The sequence below is a fragment of the Arvicanthis niloticus genome, chromosome 21 (genome assembly GCF_011762505.2).
Source record: "Arvicanthis niloticus isolate mArvNil1 chromosome 21, mArvNil1.pat.X, whole genome shotgun sequence".
NCBI lineage: Eukaryota > Metazoa > Chordata > Mammalia > Rodentia > Muridae > Arvicanthis > Arvicanthis niloticus.
This window is the reverse complement of record NC_047678.1, coordinates 13,167,308-13,188,073: the sequence shown is the minus strand read 5'-3', so window position 1 is coordinate 13,188,073 and position 20,766 is coordinate 13,167,308. Positions and strand designations below refer to the sequence as shown.

Genomic DNA, 20,766 nt, shown 5'->3' with positions numbered 1-20,766 from the left:
CTGGCTGCCTAGAAGCCAGTCTTCTCCAGTTTCGCTTCAGAACGAAATGTAGGACTCTAGCTTCTCCAGCGCCATACCTGCTTTGGATGCTGCCATGCTTCTTGCCTTGATGATAATGGACTGAACCTCTGAACCTATAAGCTAGTCTTAACTAAATTTGTCCTTTATTAGAGTTGCCTTGGTCATGCTGTCTCTTCACAATGATGGGAATGCTAACTAAGACACCTCACTCTTCAAATTATGAAAATTCAGGAAGCTCAGGGGTGAGAGGCAATAGAGTTTTGAGTGGAAGTCACAATGCTCTACATAGTGAGACCCTTTCTCAAAGCAAACAAAAGAGAAACAAGACATCAAACAATACCCAAAAACCAGACCCTCCCCCCAAAACAAAAACAAAAAATGAAGGGAAATGGGATGTGTGTACTACAATGAGATACTATACATTCATAACAAAACTTTTTCATAAACAACAAAATAGATTGACCTGGAACATAGTATGTAACTTGAAAAAGCCAGAAAACTTTTCTGGCTACAATATAGTACTCTCTCACATATGGAGGGCAATAATGTTGAGTTCATCATTCTAAACAAAAAGAATAGAATTGTAGTGCCTGAGCCTGAGGTTGGAAGTTGTGTCAAGGGAGTAAGACTTGTATCAAAGGCTCTGTAGATTTATTAATGCAATTCTCACTTGGCATTGTGACTGGAGGTATACCACTGCATTGTATATTCCAAAATTGCCAAAAGAGTAAATTATAAATGCTTACACTACAAAATAAAGATAATCCTTCAGTCTATGGATATGTCAGTAAGTTGTATTTGATCATCTCATAACATATACTTGTATCAAGATATCTTGTGAAACCCCATATACAGAATATTTGTTAATTGATGTAAATACAAGTGTTGCAATGTTGATGCTTTAATTCAAAGGTTAGTTATGGTATCTCAAATTTGCAAGACTAGCATCCTAAAATCCTAGTAATTCCTAAGTTTGTTTTATAATTAGTAGCATGACTATGTTTTGTTGATCTATGATTTCATTTCCTAGATCTCTTACTTTGCTTTCATCATTGAAAATCAAATATTAAGAAAAATTTCACCTGGATGCAATAGTTACTTGCAATTCTAGTACTTGGGAGACTCAGACAGGAGGATTGCCATGACTTTGCGAGCAGTTTAGACTATAGGGAGATACAGGGTCTCAAGAAAATAAAATATAAAAGCAAAGATGAAGGCCCTTGTGTCTTAGTTAGGATTACCATTACTGTGACAAAATATTATGATCTAAAACAACTTGAAGGGGAAAGGGTTTATTTCAGTTTATAGTTCTACATCATAGACCATCACTGAGGAAAATCAGGACAGGAACTCAAACACACCAGGGAGCTGTAGGCAGGAGCTGATGTAAGGCCATGGAGGAGTGATGCTTACTAGCTTGTCATGTCTTATTCGGCCCTCTTCTAGAACCCAGGGAGATCCGTTCAGGGGTGGCACTGTCCCCTGTGATCTGGGCCCTCCCATATTATTCAACAATCTAGAACATGGACTGGAGGCTCTACCAGAGACAAGCTAGAAGGGGCGTTTTCACAATGGAAGGTCCTTCTTCCAAAATTACTCTAGCCTGTGTCAAGTTGGCAAAAAATTATCCAGTATCCCATGGCATGTTCCTTCTGAGATATATCAACTTCATTAAATGTATTCATTGCCACGATACCATTATTGCATCAAAATTTTAATAATTTGTTTTAGCATTGTATGGCCAGTGTTCACATTTCTTTGAATGCCACAGGAAGGTTTGACTGAGTTGATAAAATGAGCCCACAAACCTCATTAAGTTAACTTGAAAATCTCTCTGCCCCTTCATTTTATTTTTATATTTATTGACGTTTTTGTTGTTGAAGGACCTGTATCCTTTAGTTGTATACACTTTTGTCTGGTAGTGGTTTTTTTTTTTTTAATTTTTTTGTTTTTTTCAGATTTTATTCCCCATACAATGAGTGCACTGTGCTGCTCTAAGTCCTGGAGCGAAATGGAAGAATATTTGGACATTGATGGACTTGAATTGCCCAGGTGTTTCTAATGTGTAACTTGGAAACCACACATTTGTCCCTGTAGACATCAACTTTGTTGTCATGAGAGAATTTTCTGGGTGTTCAACAAACTTCTAGTCCTGAGCTTGGAACTTAATGTGGGGCTTGGAAAAATCCTAGGGCCACTGCTTCATCCCAAATACTTCCTGTAGATACAGGGACTTGATTGAACACATGTTTTACTGATTATTACTCTTCACTGTATTTAATGACTTAATTAAAAATTATATCAAGATAAAATATTTACATTTCAGCAAGTTTTATTACATACAGGTATTAATTCTCTAAAATCTCAATTTAACTTTTGGCTCTGTAAAGTCAGAACCTCTCAACAGACGAGCTTTGTATCTTTGCATTTGAAACTGCATGGATTCTTTGGATAGAAACTATGTCCCCTGTGAATCCAAAGTATTGGAAGGATCTTAGATAACCTCAGACCTAGGGCTCAGTGTCACCTCCTCATCAAACCTGGGAAGTGAAAACATATTCTTCCTTCTTTTAGTTTTGTCTTATTTTACTTTGGGAATTTCACACATGTATAAGATGCAATGTGATTATATTCAATCCCCATCTGCCTCACTAAGGAGGAGATCTTCAAGTGTACAGTTTTCCAAGTTGTTTCCAGATGTTTCTGGAGACTCGATCCAAAATCAGAATCACAAAGAACAGACTTACTATGAGGAAACAAGCACCAAGCATCACTGCCTTTATCTTTACATCGAGGTCTAAAGGGAATTGGATCCCAAAACTGTCTACATCTGTCAGTATCTCTTTCAGTAAACCAGACCAGTGCTTGGAAATCCTGCCAACCACAAATGCTTCATCAGGAGATGTGATCTGAATTGGAAAAAAAAAAATCAATGAACAAGGTGAAGAGCTTAAAAAGTTCTAGAAAAATAACAGTGAATATGGTTTGAGTAACAGAAGACAAATACTCCATTCAGATTGTGACAAAACACTAGAAAGGTTGCTGCATAAAATATGAATTTGGGGAGGCCACTGTATATGAAAATTTCAGTGTTTCCCCAGTGTCCTCGTGTCTTTCCTAAAAGGAAACTGTAAGCCAGTGTATGTTCTGTTACTGTTTCTGAAACTAGAAATAGATTTACACACATTTAGATGCCTTCTCATGTACTTGACCTATTTTAACACATGCCTGTATATAATGTCTTTATAGTACATATAAAATACACCCACATACACATTTGCTCAGAACATTATACATACACGCCTTGTAAGATCTCTTGTATTTTCTCTGCCTTGCCTGTCTTTTCTTAGAATTGCCCATGTCTGTGACTAGATCTGCAGGTCAGTGGAGGCAAGGCTTTGTGTACATGTAACTGGATTCTAAGACAGGAACAAAAAGCTGCATGGTTCCCAAGGGCCATAGGCATTGGAACAGAGTTAACATGGAGACAAGAATTCATGAGAATGGAGGTAGAGTTCTGAAGGCATATCAGGAAGGGATAGCCCTCATCAACTTAAGAGTGGTTTTGCCCCTTCTGTGGAAATATTGGCCTAATTTTTTTATCAGATTTTCTTATCTTTGAAGAGAATCAGCAAGTTAAATGGCAAAAATTCCCTTCGTTTAAAAAAAATTCCTCCAGGAAGTAAACATAGAAACATGTTTCCCAATGAACTAATTCAGTACAAGAATAAAAAGATCATGGTGAAGCATGATTGAATGGTAAGCACTATGCCTGTATTAACTCTTTTTCTTTTAGTAAAGATCCACTTATTTCTGTTTCACGTACATAGGTGTTCTGTTTGCATGTTGGTCTGTGCAGCATGTGTGTGCAGTGCCTGAGGAGCATTGTACCCTTAAACTGTAAGCCAAAAGAAACATTTCTTTTAATTAGTTCTTCTCAAATATTGGTCATAGCAATGAGAAGAATAGCCGATAGAGAAACTGGCTATTTTTAAGACGACCATCCCCTTTCCTCATTTATTAGTATAAGCACTGACCTTGTATTGGACCACAAAATATTTCTCTGACTGTGTTATTTCTTTTTTAAAATATCTGTACAGAAATCTTCATTTAATACGTTAGCTTTGTGCAAAATTTGTTATATTTATAAGGAAAGAAAATCCAATAAACATGATTGCATCTGTTACCTCAAAATCTACATTTCCTCCAATGTTGCACGTGCAGATTGGACCAATAATTTTTAGAACAGCCTGTTTCTCCTCATTTTGAACTGTAAACTTTGGCCAACATGGGTGCCAGTTTTGAATAACATAACCGATTGGCACACCAGGTGGAGCTTGGACTTCCATCTACATATGAAAAAAGAACATTGGTAAATATGTTTATCATTGTATTAGCTATTGTGGCTTCGTTTACTTAGAATGACAGACAGTGTCCCATTCTTCAACACCCTTTAATTAGATCAATGCTATTTCTTCTTTTACTTCATGGAGGTAACTATACCAAAGAAAGGTGAATTCATTTGTATCAGATTCTTCAGCTAATGCATAGAAGGGGCAAATTAAACTATAGCTTTCTTGTTTTATCAATATCTCTATAAAACCTGTCTAAATTATTAATAAACATTTCTTTCCTAAACTGTTCATAAACAGTAGCTTATTTCTACGGACAGAACTTTGATCACTGGTACATTTTCAACTATTAGTTGCAATATTGTATAATAAAAGGACTTTGGACACGAGACTCATGGCCCTGCTATTTGTTTACTAGGTGACTCACATGGGATTACTTCTGACAGTCAAGCTTCATGAGCGTGTTTTACTACCACTCAGTTGTAGTGCTTTATTCATCCAACACACGAACACATTCTCCTCAGATATTGCTATGCCTGTAAGATTATACCTAGCTTAAAGAGCATGGAAAACAAAGGAATTATTTACAAAGAAACTTACTCTCTCAAATCAGAGTAAGTACAGTATTGAGCCCCAAATATCTGTTTTTGTATTATCTCTGTTTGTGACAGGCTTTATAGACATACCTTACAGAATGACTGGGGTACACAGGCAGACATGGTCCCAGGCAAGTGAAATCCAGGCAAAGGCTACCTTCCCTATAAAGTCTCTATGTCCTGACACCTGCTCTGAAAGACACATTTGCAATAAATAGGCCACCAAGTGATATGAAACAGGCAGTTAGACTTGAGCTGAGGGCAGCTCCATCTGAGGAATATTTATTACAGAGAACACAACTTACTGTGTATGTTGAACGAGAGGAAAGAAATATGGGCATTGTTTTTCTGCTTGCTCCTTAGTGGAGTGTTCAAATCATCAGATAAATTATGACATGAATACATATATTCTTCTCCTAACTCTTCTGTTAATACATTTTGTTTCTAAAACAATATTCCAAGACATCCTCAGACATGTAGCTTAATTAGTTTGGGGCATTCCTATCATGATCATTTCTGACAAGAGATTTGACCAAAAGGCTTTCCACTGAACACTGGAAACTGTTATTTGAGCTGTTACTCATCCATAAAGGAAAGATTACCTAAGAGCATAGGCTTAGTTATTTATGTTTCTTCCTATATAGTTCAGTGAAGGCCAAAATATTGCTCATGGGTCACTGTTTAAGATATCAATAACTTGACAAAATTCTTAATAAACTATCTTGGTAATTATTCTCTGACCTCCTGGAGGCAGCATGGGCAGAGACAAGAATCACATCTTAGTGGTCGTTGTAGAGTTATGACTTCATGACCTGAGTTATTAAGGATCCTCATGGAGAAAGCTCTAGCGTCCCCACAGCAACAGCGTGTAAAGAAATTAGACTCTTCTACAGCGTAGTAAACTTTCTGCCCCAGTTTGTCCTGGATTTTGTATTTGTTAGCAGTTTCATAACCTAAAATGGCTTTAAAAAAAAAAAAAAAACAGAGCTCATAATCAACAGTAGATTAAAATCCTTCACATATCCTAAGATAGTATAATATCTAGATACCCCAAATTTAGATGATATTTTAAGAAGCACAAGGAAAGGAAAAAAAGAAGGTATATATTGGTAATCAAGTCTGAGCGGGGAAAGGCAAAAGGAAAGGAAAGGCTAGAAAACTAAGAAAAAAATTGAGCACCTCTGGGAGACATGAAAAAAACAAAACAGGTGTTTTTGTTTTAATACCTCTATGGCCTAATCATGAAGGGGACTGCGTGGGTTGAAGACAATAGTGCTAGACATTTGGATAAATAACCACTTGTCTAGCATAGTTTCCATGTATTATAGAGAGACTAAAGAATGAGTGATATTTTAAAATGTATGTGAAATACTACCGTAAACCAGTCGGATTGAAATTATTTTATAAACTGTATTTTCTTTTGCACTATATTTGAACAACGCAGAGACTTACTCGTGTAAAATGAGAGAGATTGAAAATGAAAGGTGAGTCACAACATTGTACTGATCCCAGAGTCCTCTGGAGGAATGGGGTGGGCCCTGGACAACAGGTGAGTATGAGATTTGCACATGACAACTCAGCTCAGATTTCAACCAACACATCACAGTGCCCTGTCATGTATCACAATATCATGGGCATTCCAAATAAACTTTGCCTTACTGGTGTTCCTTTTATGCTAAGAACAGAGAGAGGTGACAAGTGCAGATTGTCAAATGTCATCTTTCCAAAAAATATTGTTGGGGATCTTCGCTCATTTAGAGACAGAAAGAGTCAATTCATAATCACTTTTTCCCACAGAAAAACGTTCTTCAGAAGTCGTAGCACTGTGGACCTATTTTTATCTTTGATGGAACTTGAGAAGCCTTAGAAGCAGTCTCTTAAAAATTGGCATGGGATCAACACCTATGACAAATATTTTTGCAAAATTTTAAAAATCACTTTGAAAATTATTTTTTAATTGGGAGAGCATCTATAATTCAAATAGCAGTTCAATTATGTACCTTAGATTTTTTTAACCTATAAAGTGAGATCAACAAGGCTTACAGAGTCTCTAGTTTTCTTCAAGTTCTTTGGAAAATTAAAACTAAGAAAATGAAGGACTCTATACCATGGCTAAAGATAGTTCAGTGGTAGAATAATTGCTTAGTATCCATGAGACTGGAGATTTGAGTCCTGAGCATGCAGGAAAAAAACAATCTACAGAGTTATATTTGTAGCATTTATTTATTTTCCAATAAGATGAAAGTAAAAAATGCAGATCCTAAACTCAAGTGCTGAAAATGAATAAAGAAATATTCATATTTTATAATATTTATATTAAAAATATTTCCATTTAAGAAAATAAGAAAAATTCCAAAACATTTTTTAACAAGGAATGGAGAGCTAGTGGATGTGGGTTAATTTTACAGTGTACTTAGTGTACAAATAAAATGAAACTTACATATCTAAAAATTAGAAATGGAAGGCTATATAATATACCAAATACGACTTTGGGATTCAAAATTCACAGTCATATGTACTGTGGAGTTGAATATGTGTAAACATTCAAAATACAAAATAATATAAAGAGATAGGGTTTATTTCCAGAGAAAAGCTTATTTTATAAAAACTAAATTCAAAGATAATACAGTACCTAATAATACATTAAAGGCAATTTAATAAAATAAGTAAAACTATATATTTTTAAAAGCCCAGAAATGCTTTCCTGGCATCTGGGAAGAGGTTCCCAGGACCCAATGGGGATAATGTTAACTGAAATACCCAACAAAGGGGAGAGAGAACCTGTAGAAACTGTATCCATAGTTTAGAAATGGCTCCTGGTAGAGGGATGGGGCCACCCACCCATCCCAAAAATATTAGCTCAGAATTGTCCCTTGTCTAAAGGAACTGCAGGAAAAAAGAGTGGAGCAGAGACTAGAGGAAAGGCCATCCAGAGACTGCCCCACCAAGGATCCATCCCATCTGCATACACCAAACTCAGACACTATTGCTGATGCCAAGAAGCTCTTGCTGACAGGAGCCTAGTATGGCTGTCACCTGAGAGGCTCTGCCAGAGCCTGACCAATACAGATGTGGATGCTCACAGCCACCATTGGACTGAGCATGGGGACCCCAATGAATGGAGAAGTTAGGGGGAAGGACTGAAGAAGCAGAAGGGGTTTGCAACCCCATAGGAAAAAGAACAATATCAACCAACCAGAACTCCTAGCACTCCCTGGGACAAAACCACCACCCAGAGTACACATGGAGGGACCCATGGTTCCACCTGCATATGCAGCAGAGGATGGCCTTATCTAGCATCAATGGGAGGAGAGGCCCTTGGTCCTGTGGAGGCTCCATGCCCTAGTGTAGGGGAGGGTGAGGCAGGAGTGGGTGAGTGGGATAGGAGGTTTGTGGAGGAAAAACCAGGAAGGGGGATAACATTTGAAATGTAAACAAATAAAACAAGCACTAAAAAAAAGAAGAAAAAAGTCCAGAATTGCACCATACAATGTATGTTCTAATTTTTCGAATGGAAAAGAACTTTCTAAACTGATGAATATGAATTTTAAGGATATGTTCTCGATATCAGTTAAGTTTTCATCATGAGCAGGATCAAGAGCAGATGCTGTAGTTCATGATCCTCCTATGGTCTGACCCCTGTGGCAGTTATCCGGATGCTCTGGGAGCTTCTTCAGTTCCTTTTTGTACCTGTAGACATTGGACCTTGGATGACATCTGTAGGCACCTGGTCTATAGTCTGCTCAGCAACTCCAGTTCAACAAAACCCCTTGCCGAGTTAGAAAGTGCCAAAGAGCCCTATAAAACCTAGATTCCATGGGGAGGGCATTAACAGAGGGTTTTTTTTTTTTTTTTTCAAAGAATATCCATTCTAATTTCAAAGTATCATTCACTGTGCAATCTGAACCATTGCCTGAGGATCTGTGCAAGTCTCACACTGGCCATGGCATGGCAGAAGCAGCAAAGAAACCTGGCAGGGTGTGATGAAACAACCAGTGATTTTCAGATATGGAAGAAGAGGTAAGTTTTAGATGCTCTCTTTCAAATTATTGGATATAAGGAGGACAGCTGGCCATCATAATATTTACTAAGAGGTCCCTAAGTAGTAGCGATGAAAATATCCAGATAAAATTGCTTGTTTACAGACTATGAGGAAAGCCACTGTAAGAGATCAAGTTTTCCATCCTTCCTGCATCATCCAGAATGATCCAGAATGCTGTTTTGTGGTGTTTAGCATGCCTTTACTTTTGTCATCTTTCTAGAAATACAATGAAAATGGCAAATACACACCTTCCACAAACTCAAACTGCTGATGAATCAGAATATGATCTATCTGTCACAGTGAAAAGAAAATTAAGAATTTCAGATATTTCACTCAACCAAATTGGAATTCATATTTTTCATTATTTAATATCATTTATAACTAGTAACCAATGTTTATCAGTATCAAATTTTCATAATTGTTTGTTGAATAAAACTATATTTAACAGCTTTTTTCACTTAGAAAATATATCTGCTGGATGAATTTATTATTAATGTGGGGAAAAGGTCAGTTTAGCTTAATCTCAGATATCTGTAGAGATTAGAAAGTAAAGGTCTTGCTAGATGATTTTTATGAAATGTGAAAACATTTTTATCCATTTAAAGAGGCTTTTTTGTATGTCTGGATATGATTCTTGATGTCATTGTTTTTGGTAACTGAGGACTTGTATGCATCTTATGGCTTGTGGGCTTTAGCTATGATAGTTTTTGTTGGTTTGTTTGCCTTTGAGACAAGGCTTCTTTATATACAGCCCATGAGAGCATTATACTTACAATTTCCCTGCCTTGGCCTCCTTAGAGCTGACTACGGAGGCATGGGTCATCATGCCCTGCATGACCTTGACTGTTAAAAAAATGTGTCAAGGTGTTTTTCAGAAACACAAACAAGTACATATTCATAAGATAATTTATTGAACTCCAAATGGTCTTTTGGGAAAATACCAAAATTTAGAGTCTTGTTAAGCCTATCTGATTTATGAAATAAAACAAGTATCAACTTACAGTGCTATGTTAAACTACATGCAGTACTATAAAACCCAGATTTTGTTCTCTTACTATTGGCATTCAAAGCATTGTATTTGTCTAATAATAAAATCTGTATGAATAAAACTATTTTTTTACTAATTACAATAATAGATCATGCTACATACAGTATATACATTGATTATTTTCAGCACAACTTACTGAATCTGACGTCTAAGATTAACTAAATGTTTATTTAAAGTACCAATTCATTTATTCATATATTCAGTACTGTGATTAAGGAGCACAGGATGCAGAATCAAGCTATGACGTTTAAGAACACAAGTCTTATGACATGTCATAAGTCTTAGGCTCTTGACTCTAAGGTAACTTTTATAGACCATAGTTTTCTGTTGTGTAAATAGTTATAATTATAGTACTTACACATCATGAAGGTTCTGTAAAGGATAGCTAACCCTTATAGCACCTATTGTGTATAAGCATCTCCTCTTTCTCCCCATCCACGCCAGATTTTGTTGTCAATTGTCTTCTTTAAAATGACTCAGGGTGTGGTAGAATATCAAAGAAACATATCTAAGGATAGTGAACACTTTTTAAAGGGTGTTTACATGTATTTCTTCCCTTTGATAACTCTCTGTTCAATTCTATAGCCTCACTTTTGTTGGGTACTTATTTTCTTGGTGTTTAGGTTTTTTGAGTTCTTTTTGTGCTCCACATATTAATCATCTGTCAAATGTATAGGTAGCAAAGATTGTCTTCTTTTCCCTGCTTTGCCTCTTCTCTCGTTTAACAGTTTGTTTGGGTTAAGAAGATTTAGTTTCATGAGAGACCGTTGATTGATTGGCAGTCTTACTCTCTGTGCTACTGGAATTCTATTTAGAAAGTCCTCACCATGTCCACATGTGGAAGTGTTCTCGTTACTCTCTAGCACATGTAGAGAACATCAGGTCTTATGGTCCCTGATTCACACTCTGAGCAGAATTGTCACTTAATGCAGACACACTGAAAATCATTCTGGAAGTTTTGCAAAAGACTGAACATAAAACTTCCATAAGTCCCAGATATGTCACTTACGGATGTATACTCAAAGGACTCTCCATATCTTACTGCAGAGATATCTGCTCACATATGGTCATTGATGCTCTATTCAAAATAACTAAGAAATGGGATCAGCCTAGATGTCTATCAACTCGTGGCTGGACAACGAAAATGCAGTACATAAGCACAGTGGAATTTTATCCATCTGTAAAGAAAATTGAAACAATAAAATTTGAAGGTGCATTGATGGAACTGGAAAATATTATAGCGAGTGTGAAAAGCTCCGACTTGGAAAATCAAACACCATATGTTCTCCCCCATATGCAGATAGAGTTGAATCTTTAGATGTGTTTATTTAAACCGTAATGTCTGTAGAAACCCCAAAGGAAGAAGAGGGATGGAAGGGCTGTGGATGGTGAAAAGCCCTTACAGAAACTGAGAAAACAACACACATGCGGGTTGAAAACTGAGAGAGTTCTGCGAGTTGTAAGTTTTGAACAGGTGGTGAGTGATTGGGGAGAGCAGGAGATATGGACAGAGGGTTAAAGAAAACTAAGGCTATATGGAGAATGCATATTAAAACTTAAATGTCAGAATGGATGTGCCATGCATGAGTAGATAATGCTTATCCCAGAAGCCATGGGCTATCAGATTAAAATCCAAATGACAGATGTGGAACATCTCCCTAGGAATTATTGACCCAGAGTGTCCCAGAGGCTCCCCAAACTATACTGGTGTTGGTCATTGCCATTGATCACCCACCAAAAGTAGATGATAAGTCTCTTGCTGAACCCCTACATACTTTGGTTGCAGAACTCAAGAAAATCATACTTCAACTGAGCTGGAAGCTTCCTTCTTGCTGCCAGATTTCAAACAGTTTTTGAGCTTCAGGCCTTGCATACTATGAATACTATATAAAACCAGCTTATCAAGCAAGATGTCCCTATGGCTGAAATTGTGCCACAACTCTTACTCAGGTAAACAACTGATTTCTTATCTGAGGTCTAGCAGGAGGAAATTCACACCTTGGATTGGGGGGACCTGGTCAAAGCCCCATGGTTGGGAAAGTCAAAGGCACTGGGGATGAACCTAGTACTTTCATTATACTAAATGGAAATATCATCAAACTGCCTCCAAAATATTTATATTTATATTTATATTTATATTTATATTTATATTTATATTTATATACATAGACTAGTGTTGCCCTCAGTCTTGATCAAAGACACTTACTTCTCTTTACAATGAATCTTGAATTAATACAGAGATCCATCACTGGCCAAAATGCTGAGAACAAGTGTTTGGTGCATGATTAGTCTTAAATGGAACAACCATATCTCCCACTCCAAGGCTCATGGAACATCACAGATGTGACAGGGTAAAAAGAATGAGCCAGAAAACGAGAAGAGGACTATAAAATATGGTATGAACTCATAGCAGCTTTGTTTCCCTGCTTAAGGTCTATACAAGCCTGAGCTTGTAAATATTTAGTCACAAATAAAAGAGAGGCTTACAGTGCTCAGCATGCCCCACTCCCCCTCCCAGAACTATTATTGATTTTAGGCTGATGAGGGCAAGGAAGTCAATGTCTTTAGTGATTTAGCCACTAGTAACTTACTTAACATACTCAAAGACAGGAAAATGGGATGAGGCCTTGGATGGTAGGAAATACTTGTGGGGGTAGGAGTAAGTCAAGAGAAGGTAGGTGGATTGATAATGTGACCAGAATTTTTGTAGACATGCATGGACTTGTCAAATAACAAATTAATGAAGAATATATTATATATTGTGCCTATAACAAATTCCAGAAACTTGTGCTAAATATATACCAGTATTTGACCATTGTTATAAATCACTTCCAAGGTAATAGAAAATACAATTTCCCAAGACATTCAAACTTTACTTTGGAAATAAAGCAAAAACATATAAATCAGAGTGATTAATTTTAGAATACATAGCCATGTTTTGTGGATCAAGTCATCATCTCAACACTTGGGATACTGCAGTAAATAGATTCTGAAGAATTCGAGGCTAGCCTGTGGCACCTAAGTAAAACCTTTATCAAAAAAAAAAAAAGTTTACTCTCTGTCTCTAACTTGTATGAATGAACTGTGATTACCTACTCATAAGTAAAGTGGAAGCATGGTCTTATTTATTAACTTTTTATTCATTTGAACTTACCTGAAGTAAATATTCTAATCCAGGTGGCACTCCATAGGAGGTGGTGTTGATATCCATGGGGATCACACAGTAGGTCCACCTGACTGGTTAGATTCTAGTTGACTTCGGATAATGAAAAAGGCTGGGCCTGCATCTGCAGAGATGAATGGAGGGACTAAGCAGCCAAGCCTGAGGTCCTGAGGAATCAGAATATCCAGAAGTTCCCAAAACAGGAGTAAGCCAAATAGTTTGTTACTGCACAAAACACTTGAATGATCACTCTTTTGGTATTACTCTATATGTAAGTTGACATTTCAATTTTTGCATCTATGAATTTTGGCAATTTTCCCCAAATTGAAGCATTCCCATCTGGAGGAAAAGGGGAAACTCATACGTTTCCAGAAGTAAACAAATCCCACTTATCAGAGAAAGCTGAACTGTTTTACAAGTCCTCTTCTGAAGATTATAGGAGCAGATATCAAGTGCTGTGGAGAGGAGACTTTCCTGCCATTTGAGCTGTCTCCAAGTTGTGCTGAGAGCTGTAGGAATGAACTTTTTGTGAGTTACAAACCAACCAGGACTGATGAATTTTTTCACGCTGCAGCTGCCTAAGAGATATCACGCTCCTTTATGTTACCTTTCCCCCACTGTCCTGTAAAAATCCTCAAATTGGACTTTGGTAGAGTTGTCACTTTGATATTTTAATGGTGCTCTATCTTGAGTGACAAGACATCTGTTCATGTCTCCCTGGAAAAAGTTAACACAAAATCCTTACCATTCACACTTGACATGTGTAATATGTGAGACAAAATCAAGGATGACTCAAGTTATTTATAGGATGGTTTTGGCATGAATTCATGGAAAAAAGTGTTAATGAGAAAACCAAAGCAAAGAATATGATCTACTATTTCTAGGACCAAAGCATCTTGCCAAAAAGAATAATTTGGAGTCCTGAACAATAACTTGTCCTATCTGTATAGAACAGATGATTGTATTCCACTATATGTATACTTGTCAAGGTCTGGAGTCATTTGTCTATTTTCTACAACTTATGAGATGGGTAGCACCGGATTGTGGTCGGGAGAAGTCAGGAATGCCACCACAATCCCAAGTGCCCAGAATGGCTCACTTGAAAATAAAGAATTTTCTATTTCAAATATTAAAGTTGTATATATATTGTTGGGAGCCGACTTTAGCAGAAAGCGGCTAGATCAACTTTGCAGCCATCTGGAACCATATACCCTGACGAAAGATTTGGTTTTCAATAGCCTACAACAGCTGAAGCACACTCTGATATCCCACATATTTTGTGTTGCTGTTTACTGGCCCCAGCTGCAAGGTGCACGTGGTAGTCACGCCTGCAAGGCATTGCAGTTCACGTGCTGTCCACGTGCTATCTACGCCATACATGCCTGTAAGGCACACGTGCTATCCACGCCTGCAAGGCATTGCGGTGCACGTGCTGTCCACGCTATAGACGCCTGTAAGGCTTACGTCATATCAACACCTGCAAGGCACGTGGTATCCACGCGCCTACAAGGCACGTGGCAAAAGCCTATAAATAGCTCAGAATTCCCTTCAATAAGAGAGACTTGATCAGAATCTCTGTCTTGTCTCCATTCTTCGCGTCTCTTCCCCTTTATCCCCACTCTCTCTCTCGCTAGACCCTGACCCTCGGACCGGAACGGGCAGTACGGGCTGCAACAGTTTGGCGTCCAACATCGGGCTCCAGTAAGCGCAACAGTTTGGTGCCCAAGCGTGGGGGGTTCGCAACATATATATGATATATATATATGGTATATACAACTTTAATATATATTAAGCTAGTTAATATATTAATAATTATTAATAATATATTAAGCTTATTAATATATATATTAAGCTTCACAAGCTTAATTTTATAGTTCATAGAAGAGCAGTTTCTAGGCTCTATAATGTAACAGCACTGATATTCAGAATATTCTAAGAACCTAATATTCAGAATAGGTAGTGAGTGTAAGTAGAATCCAGATGAAGGAAATCCACATATCATTAAAAGTAGGGCTTAGCAAACAGAATATACACAAATGCCTCATAAGCACAGGTTTTATAGTCAACTCCTTGTAAGTAAATGAGTATTTATAGATGATCTATAATGCAGTTGTATCTGCTGAACAGTGAAGAGAAACAATTATGAAGAAGATAAGCACCTTACAGTTAACTTCCAGGAAAAAGAGAATGTTTCTAAAATAAAGTTCTCAGACACAAGGCACCTATTTTTGATAGATATGGCTTAAATGAGGATGGAAATGCCAGAAAGTGAGCAGCTTTTGTGAGATGCTGTAGGAAGAAATGGTGGAGAAGGAACAGTAAAGAAAATGAAACTCCTGGTTTGGGAGGTGAATTTGGCATACCTACCAAGAGACATGTTCAAAGAAGAATGGGAAGCTCTGTCCATAACACAACAGGATACAGTTTATCTCCAGAAGCCCTGTGTAAGGAGTTCTCACTTTAAATTTGCTTGGCAGGCAAAGCCTGGACCTGGGGAGCAGGTTGAATTCATGACACCATTTATATATTCATGATGCTGAGCATTCAAATTCCCAACGTAAAAAAAAAAAATGTCAAATGATACCCTTTAAAATGTGTAACATATATACACAAGAAGGGAAAAGCGAACACTAGATTTGATACTACAGGGAGGAAGAGAAAAACAGGACAAAGAAAAACACTGTACTAAACTACAGCTGAGAAGGTTCTGGAGAGGATCTGACATCAGGGATAGAACTGCATCGTCAGTCTGGACTCATCTACTTACATCTAGTCTAGCCTTGGGGCTGGATCATCATGCACATGATGTTTACCAGAAAAACTTTGGAAGCTGTTGGCTAGCATGTGATGCTAACAGATTTTTCTAAAACACCATTGGGAAGTACCTTCAATGGGGCATAAATTAAAGAAGGAAAATCATGAACCTAAGACCCAAACTGGTAGCCAACCAAAAGCTAACTACAGTGCTCACTATCCACATATCTAAAGAAAGCTGTTTGGTCAGTTCTCAGCATTGGTATTTACTGAGAATTCTGCAATTTTGGTCTCTTAAAAAAACTATAGAAATAATAAAAGAATATATTTTCATTTTAATCCCTTGTGTGGGAATACGGGAATGCTTTAGACTGTCCAAAAAGGCTGACTGTGACTCATCTTATACTCTAGAAAAAGCATGGTCTTGCCACCTGCAGATAGTTTCTGCAATTTCGTGGCATTTGGAATTCTGGGAACTTTTCAGAGAGTGTAAAAATGTTAGAGCTTTGATAGGCATGGTGGGGCATGGTGGTTATTCAGAAGGATTAGCTGAGGTTTGTTAGTAGTCATCCTCAAAGAGGAAACAAAGGGAAAGAGATTAGATTAAGGGATCTCTAGCTTAGCTTTCTCTCCTCTCTTCTTTCTCTTCTATCTAATGATACAGGATGATACCATGGCATAAAGGGTAGAAAAAAGAAAAGCCCACAAATTAGCAAAGACCAGCTTCAGGTGTTGGTCTCTTCGAATGGTCTAGCAGGATAGCAAGCATGTGCTCCAATCCTAGGATTGACTGTGTCTGGAATTTGAGCATCTTGTCTGTTCAACCGGAGCAGGCAATTTGTGGTCTGACACGGTTGTTTATCCAGATGTGTTTAATAGGACACCTGCAACAAATACTCATAATGTTTACATGTTCTGTGCTCGGGAGCCATTTTCCTTTGCATAGAAATCCCTAGAAGAAAACTGAATGGATTTTCAACAGTGCTCATTTGTTCACGCTCCCTTGCTTTCTTCCTACCTTTTAACCCATAAACCTTAAGCTGCAGGTTAATGAGGAAGAGTACCTTTTGGCAAAACAACTGCAGAATAAATTTCAGTTTTCATTTAGTGGAGAGGATAAGGTCCTTATGCTCAAAGGTAAGCAATGGGCAATGCTAAACACACAGAGTTTGTTTAACAACAACAACAAAAGACATATAGCCTATTTCCCTCCCCAAAACCTGGGGATGGTTATAGTTAATAGCCTGGACGGACACCTGTGATATCTGCAGGGCCAGACCACACCTGAGTCTCCTAGGCTATTATATTTATTCAGACTCTTCCTCCATAGACTTTATCTTGAGCATTGTTTCTCAGTCAATAAAACCCAGTTTATGGGTGAGGTCACATGTACTTTACAATAGTCCAGGTGACCTTTGTGCTATCTGTAGATACAAGCTTTACCTGACTCCCACAAACCTTAATTTATCTCAGTCATTCTCCCTAGACCCTTATCTTGAGCATTCTTGGTAAACAGAACCCATCTTTTACTTGAGGAGGTCATCTGGACTCTGAAGAATTTCATTGTATCATATCTTAAGCTTTGTTGAACACAAAGGATTGGGTTAATCATCATCAGGAACTTTTTCCCAAAATTATCCTATGCCTAAAATAAACTACATCAGATAGAAGTTTTAACCAGCACTGGCTACCGAGTCCTGTTGGACTGGATTTCCTTCTTGCCTAACACTGATCATTACTCTGCTGGTAATGGTATTTGTAGAGACATCACATACACACACAGAGAGAGAGAGAGAGAGAGAGAGAGAGAGAGAGAGAGAGAGAGAGAGAGAGAGAGAGAGAGAGGAAGAAGAAGAAGAGAAGAGAAGAGAAGAGAAGAGAGAAGAGAGAGACACTCACTTTGTGTTTTATAAAAAAGTGGAGACGTGCTCTGCCAAAGTGTCCTGCTAAACAATCAAGCCATGTAACAACCTTCATATAAAAAGAAGTTATTTGGGACCTGGAGGAGGGGGTAGAGATAATAGAGACAGAGAGAGGAGAAAAGAGAAGAACAGAGGGAGAGAGAGAGAGAGAGAGAGAGAGAGAGAGAGAGAGAGAGAGAGGCTCATACCTAGCCGTTGCTAGGTTACTGTTGGCAGATCCTCCAGGAAATGTTAATAATACACACACACACACACACACACACACAATTTACTTATAGCTTACATAACTATATCATATATATAATTAAAATTCACATGGCTGCACATGGTTAAAATATATCCTCTACATGAAAAATATGACAGCTTTATAAAAGGTTTGTATACAATGACTTTGTCAATGAATGGAAACTTTAATAAAAAGGATTTAAGCTCTGGTGCCAATTGACCTTTAGGTTGCTTCTCAGAGGAAATGGGCATATAGAGTAGACAAAGATACAGATACCAGGAATGACCACATGATAGAATATTGTAAGGCTATACTTACTTCTGACTTGTTTTGTTTTAGGGGTATGTGTATACATGTTTTCTATTTTTCTCTTTACCTCTTAGCTTATAACCTATAATGTATCTATTATGTATCAGAGTGTTGAAGCACTTTTATTGGAGGTCATAGTACTTAGGTTATTGCATATCAAGTAGAGTAAGAATCACTGAAGGACTTTATACACTTAGAGAGAAGGGTCAGTGCACTCCCAGTTGGACTTGGATAGCTACTTTATCACTGTTCTAGTTGTCTTTCTGTTGCTAGGTGTAAGTGACATGATGAATGAATAGGGAAGAAAGAATCTATGTGCATCATATGTTATGATCATAGCCCATTATTGATGGTAGACAAAGGAAAATCTTAAGCAGGAACCATCAAAAAAAAAAAAAGTTGCCTATTGATTGTTTTTTTTTTTTTTTTTCTGGCTTGCTCAGCTATCTTTCTTATATAGCCCAGGCGTGCCCAGCAATGGATGGTACCAATCATAGTGGTTTAGGACCCCTGAATAAAATAGCAATTTATAAATGTCCCCTTAAAAAAGCTCACATGTCAACTTGACAAAAGCAGTTCCGCAATAGAGGTTGTCTCTGCATGTGCAACTATTATGTCAAGTTGACAAAATCTTGCTGGCAAGATTAATCCCTTGTAAACTTGACAGACAAGTGGATCACCCTTCAACCTTGTTTCCTCTCAAGATCTCATGTTAATATTACAATATAAAACAGAGTTTTTTGGGACTCACTCAAGACCTATGGGCTCTAAATAGCTTGTGTAGCTCCACCATGGCTATGCTTACATCTGCAGCACACAGCTTGCCTGGTAGGCTCTAGTTTACACCGTTCCAAACATACCTCTCTTATTTTGGTTCATTTTCTAGAGTCTCAAATATGGTAGTGTCTTCACTACAACTGAGAATGAATCTTCAGCAATGACCTCTCTGCCTCTAATGGTGCCAAGCCTCAGCTTTTCTTAGTAACCCCTTCATGACTCCAAAACCAGAGCCATGAGGGAGAAGTACACACTATCAGATTCAAGCTTAAGATATATCCTTAGGCCCCTCAGTGGACCACAGATTCTGTACACACATACCCACAGGCAAATCTAACAGAGACAATTCTTTAGTTGAGGTTCTATTTTCAGATGATTCTAGTTTGTGTCAGCATGATAAAACCTTGGGGGTTTTTGTTTGTTTTAATTAAGTATAGTTACAAGGAGATATATGACTTTCTAGTTGATGAGTACATCCATGGTGGTTAATTTTGTGTGTCAACTTAAAAGTGGCCATAGCATGCTCAAACCAAACATAAGTCTGAATGTGTCTAGGAAGTGTTTTGAACTGAGATTAGAATTTCAGTCTGTGGAATGAATAGCTAGCTAGGTTTCCCCACCTCATGTGGGTAGGCTTTTTTTTTTTCTCTCTCTCTTTTGAGAATTTAATAGTGGAGCAGAGAAATCTCTGCTGCTTTTCTTGGTTAGAACATTAGTGTTCTGCTCTTCATGTTCCTGCCTCCCAAGACTCAAACTGGACTCTGTTTCACTGGTTCCTTTGATTCTCAGATTGAATTACAAAATATGATGATTTTGATTTATACTTTAGAATTGAGTTTCACTCTCAGAATTTAAAAACAATTTGTAACCTTATATATGTTTTAAAAATTACATTTACTTATTTTAAGTGTAGAGTGTATGTGCATGCACTTGGGTTTGAGTGTACACATGTGTGTGTGCATGTCATGTGCATGTGTAAGCATGTGCAAATACAAAGGGGCAAATGTGAATTTCAGAGGACAGCTTTTGATAATCGGTTCTCTCCATTTAGCATGTGTGCCCTAGGGAGCAAACCTAGGTCATTAGACTTGGCGCCACAAAGCCCACAAGCTGAACCATCTCACCAGCCAAAGCTCATATCTCTAGCTACATATTTCCTGTTGCTCTTTTTCCCTAGAGATTAATTTAATGGATTTATTCCAAGAAATAGCATCACATAGTTGCAGAAATGATCAGACAGTATTCTAGTTGAATTAATTAACCATGACCAGACAATTGTTTCCCATTCTTATAGTTTAAAAAAAAATGCCAAAAAATTCACAGAAGAGAAAAGCACTAACACTTTACTAAAAATAAAAAAATAATAAGAACATGGACAAAGTTGTGTTAAAAAATTCATGTTATATAATTTACAGTAAGAATAATAATTACTCTAATATATACACACAATTTTCCATCACAACCTGATTAGCATATGCCCTTTTTTAATAGTTAAGTGCAATTCTAGGAGAGAGAACCGTCACATCCCATGCACATTTAACATTTATGGACATCTT

The 20,766-nt window shown here is 37.5% G+C and overlaps 1 protein-coding gene across 1 annotated transcript in view; it reads right to left on the bottom strand.

Annotated features, from left to right (window-relative positions):
• LOC117693531 (phospholipid scramblase 1-like) overlaps positions 1-20,766 on the bottom strand; it is a 43,276-nt gene that overhangs the window by 358 nt on the left and 22,152 nt on the right. Inside the window, exons 2-6 of the mRNA XM_076917260.1 lie at positions 13,214-13,346; positions 9,260-9,302; positions 5,711-5,931; positions 4,209-4,370; positions 2,769-2,930 (exon numbers count right to left, since the gene is read on the bottom strand). Coding sequence (XP_076773375.1) covers positions 2,769-2,930; positions 4,209-4,370; positions 5,711-5,931; positions 9,260-9,302; positions 13,214-13,270 — 645 coding nt within the window. The 5' untranslated portion in view covers positions 13,271-13,346. The remainder of the gene's footprint in view (positions 1-2,768; positions 2,931-4,208; positions 4,371-5,710; positions 5,932-9,259; positions 9,303-13,213; positions 13,347-20,766) is intronic.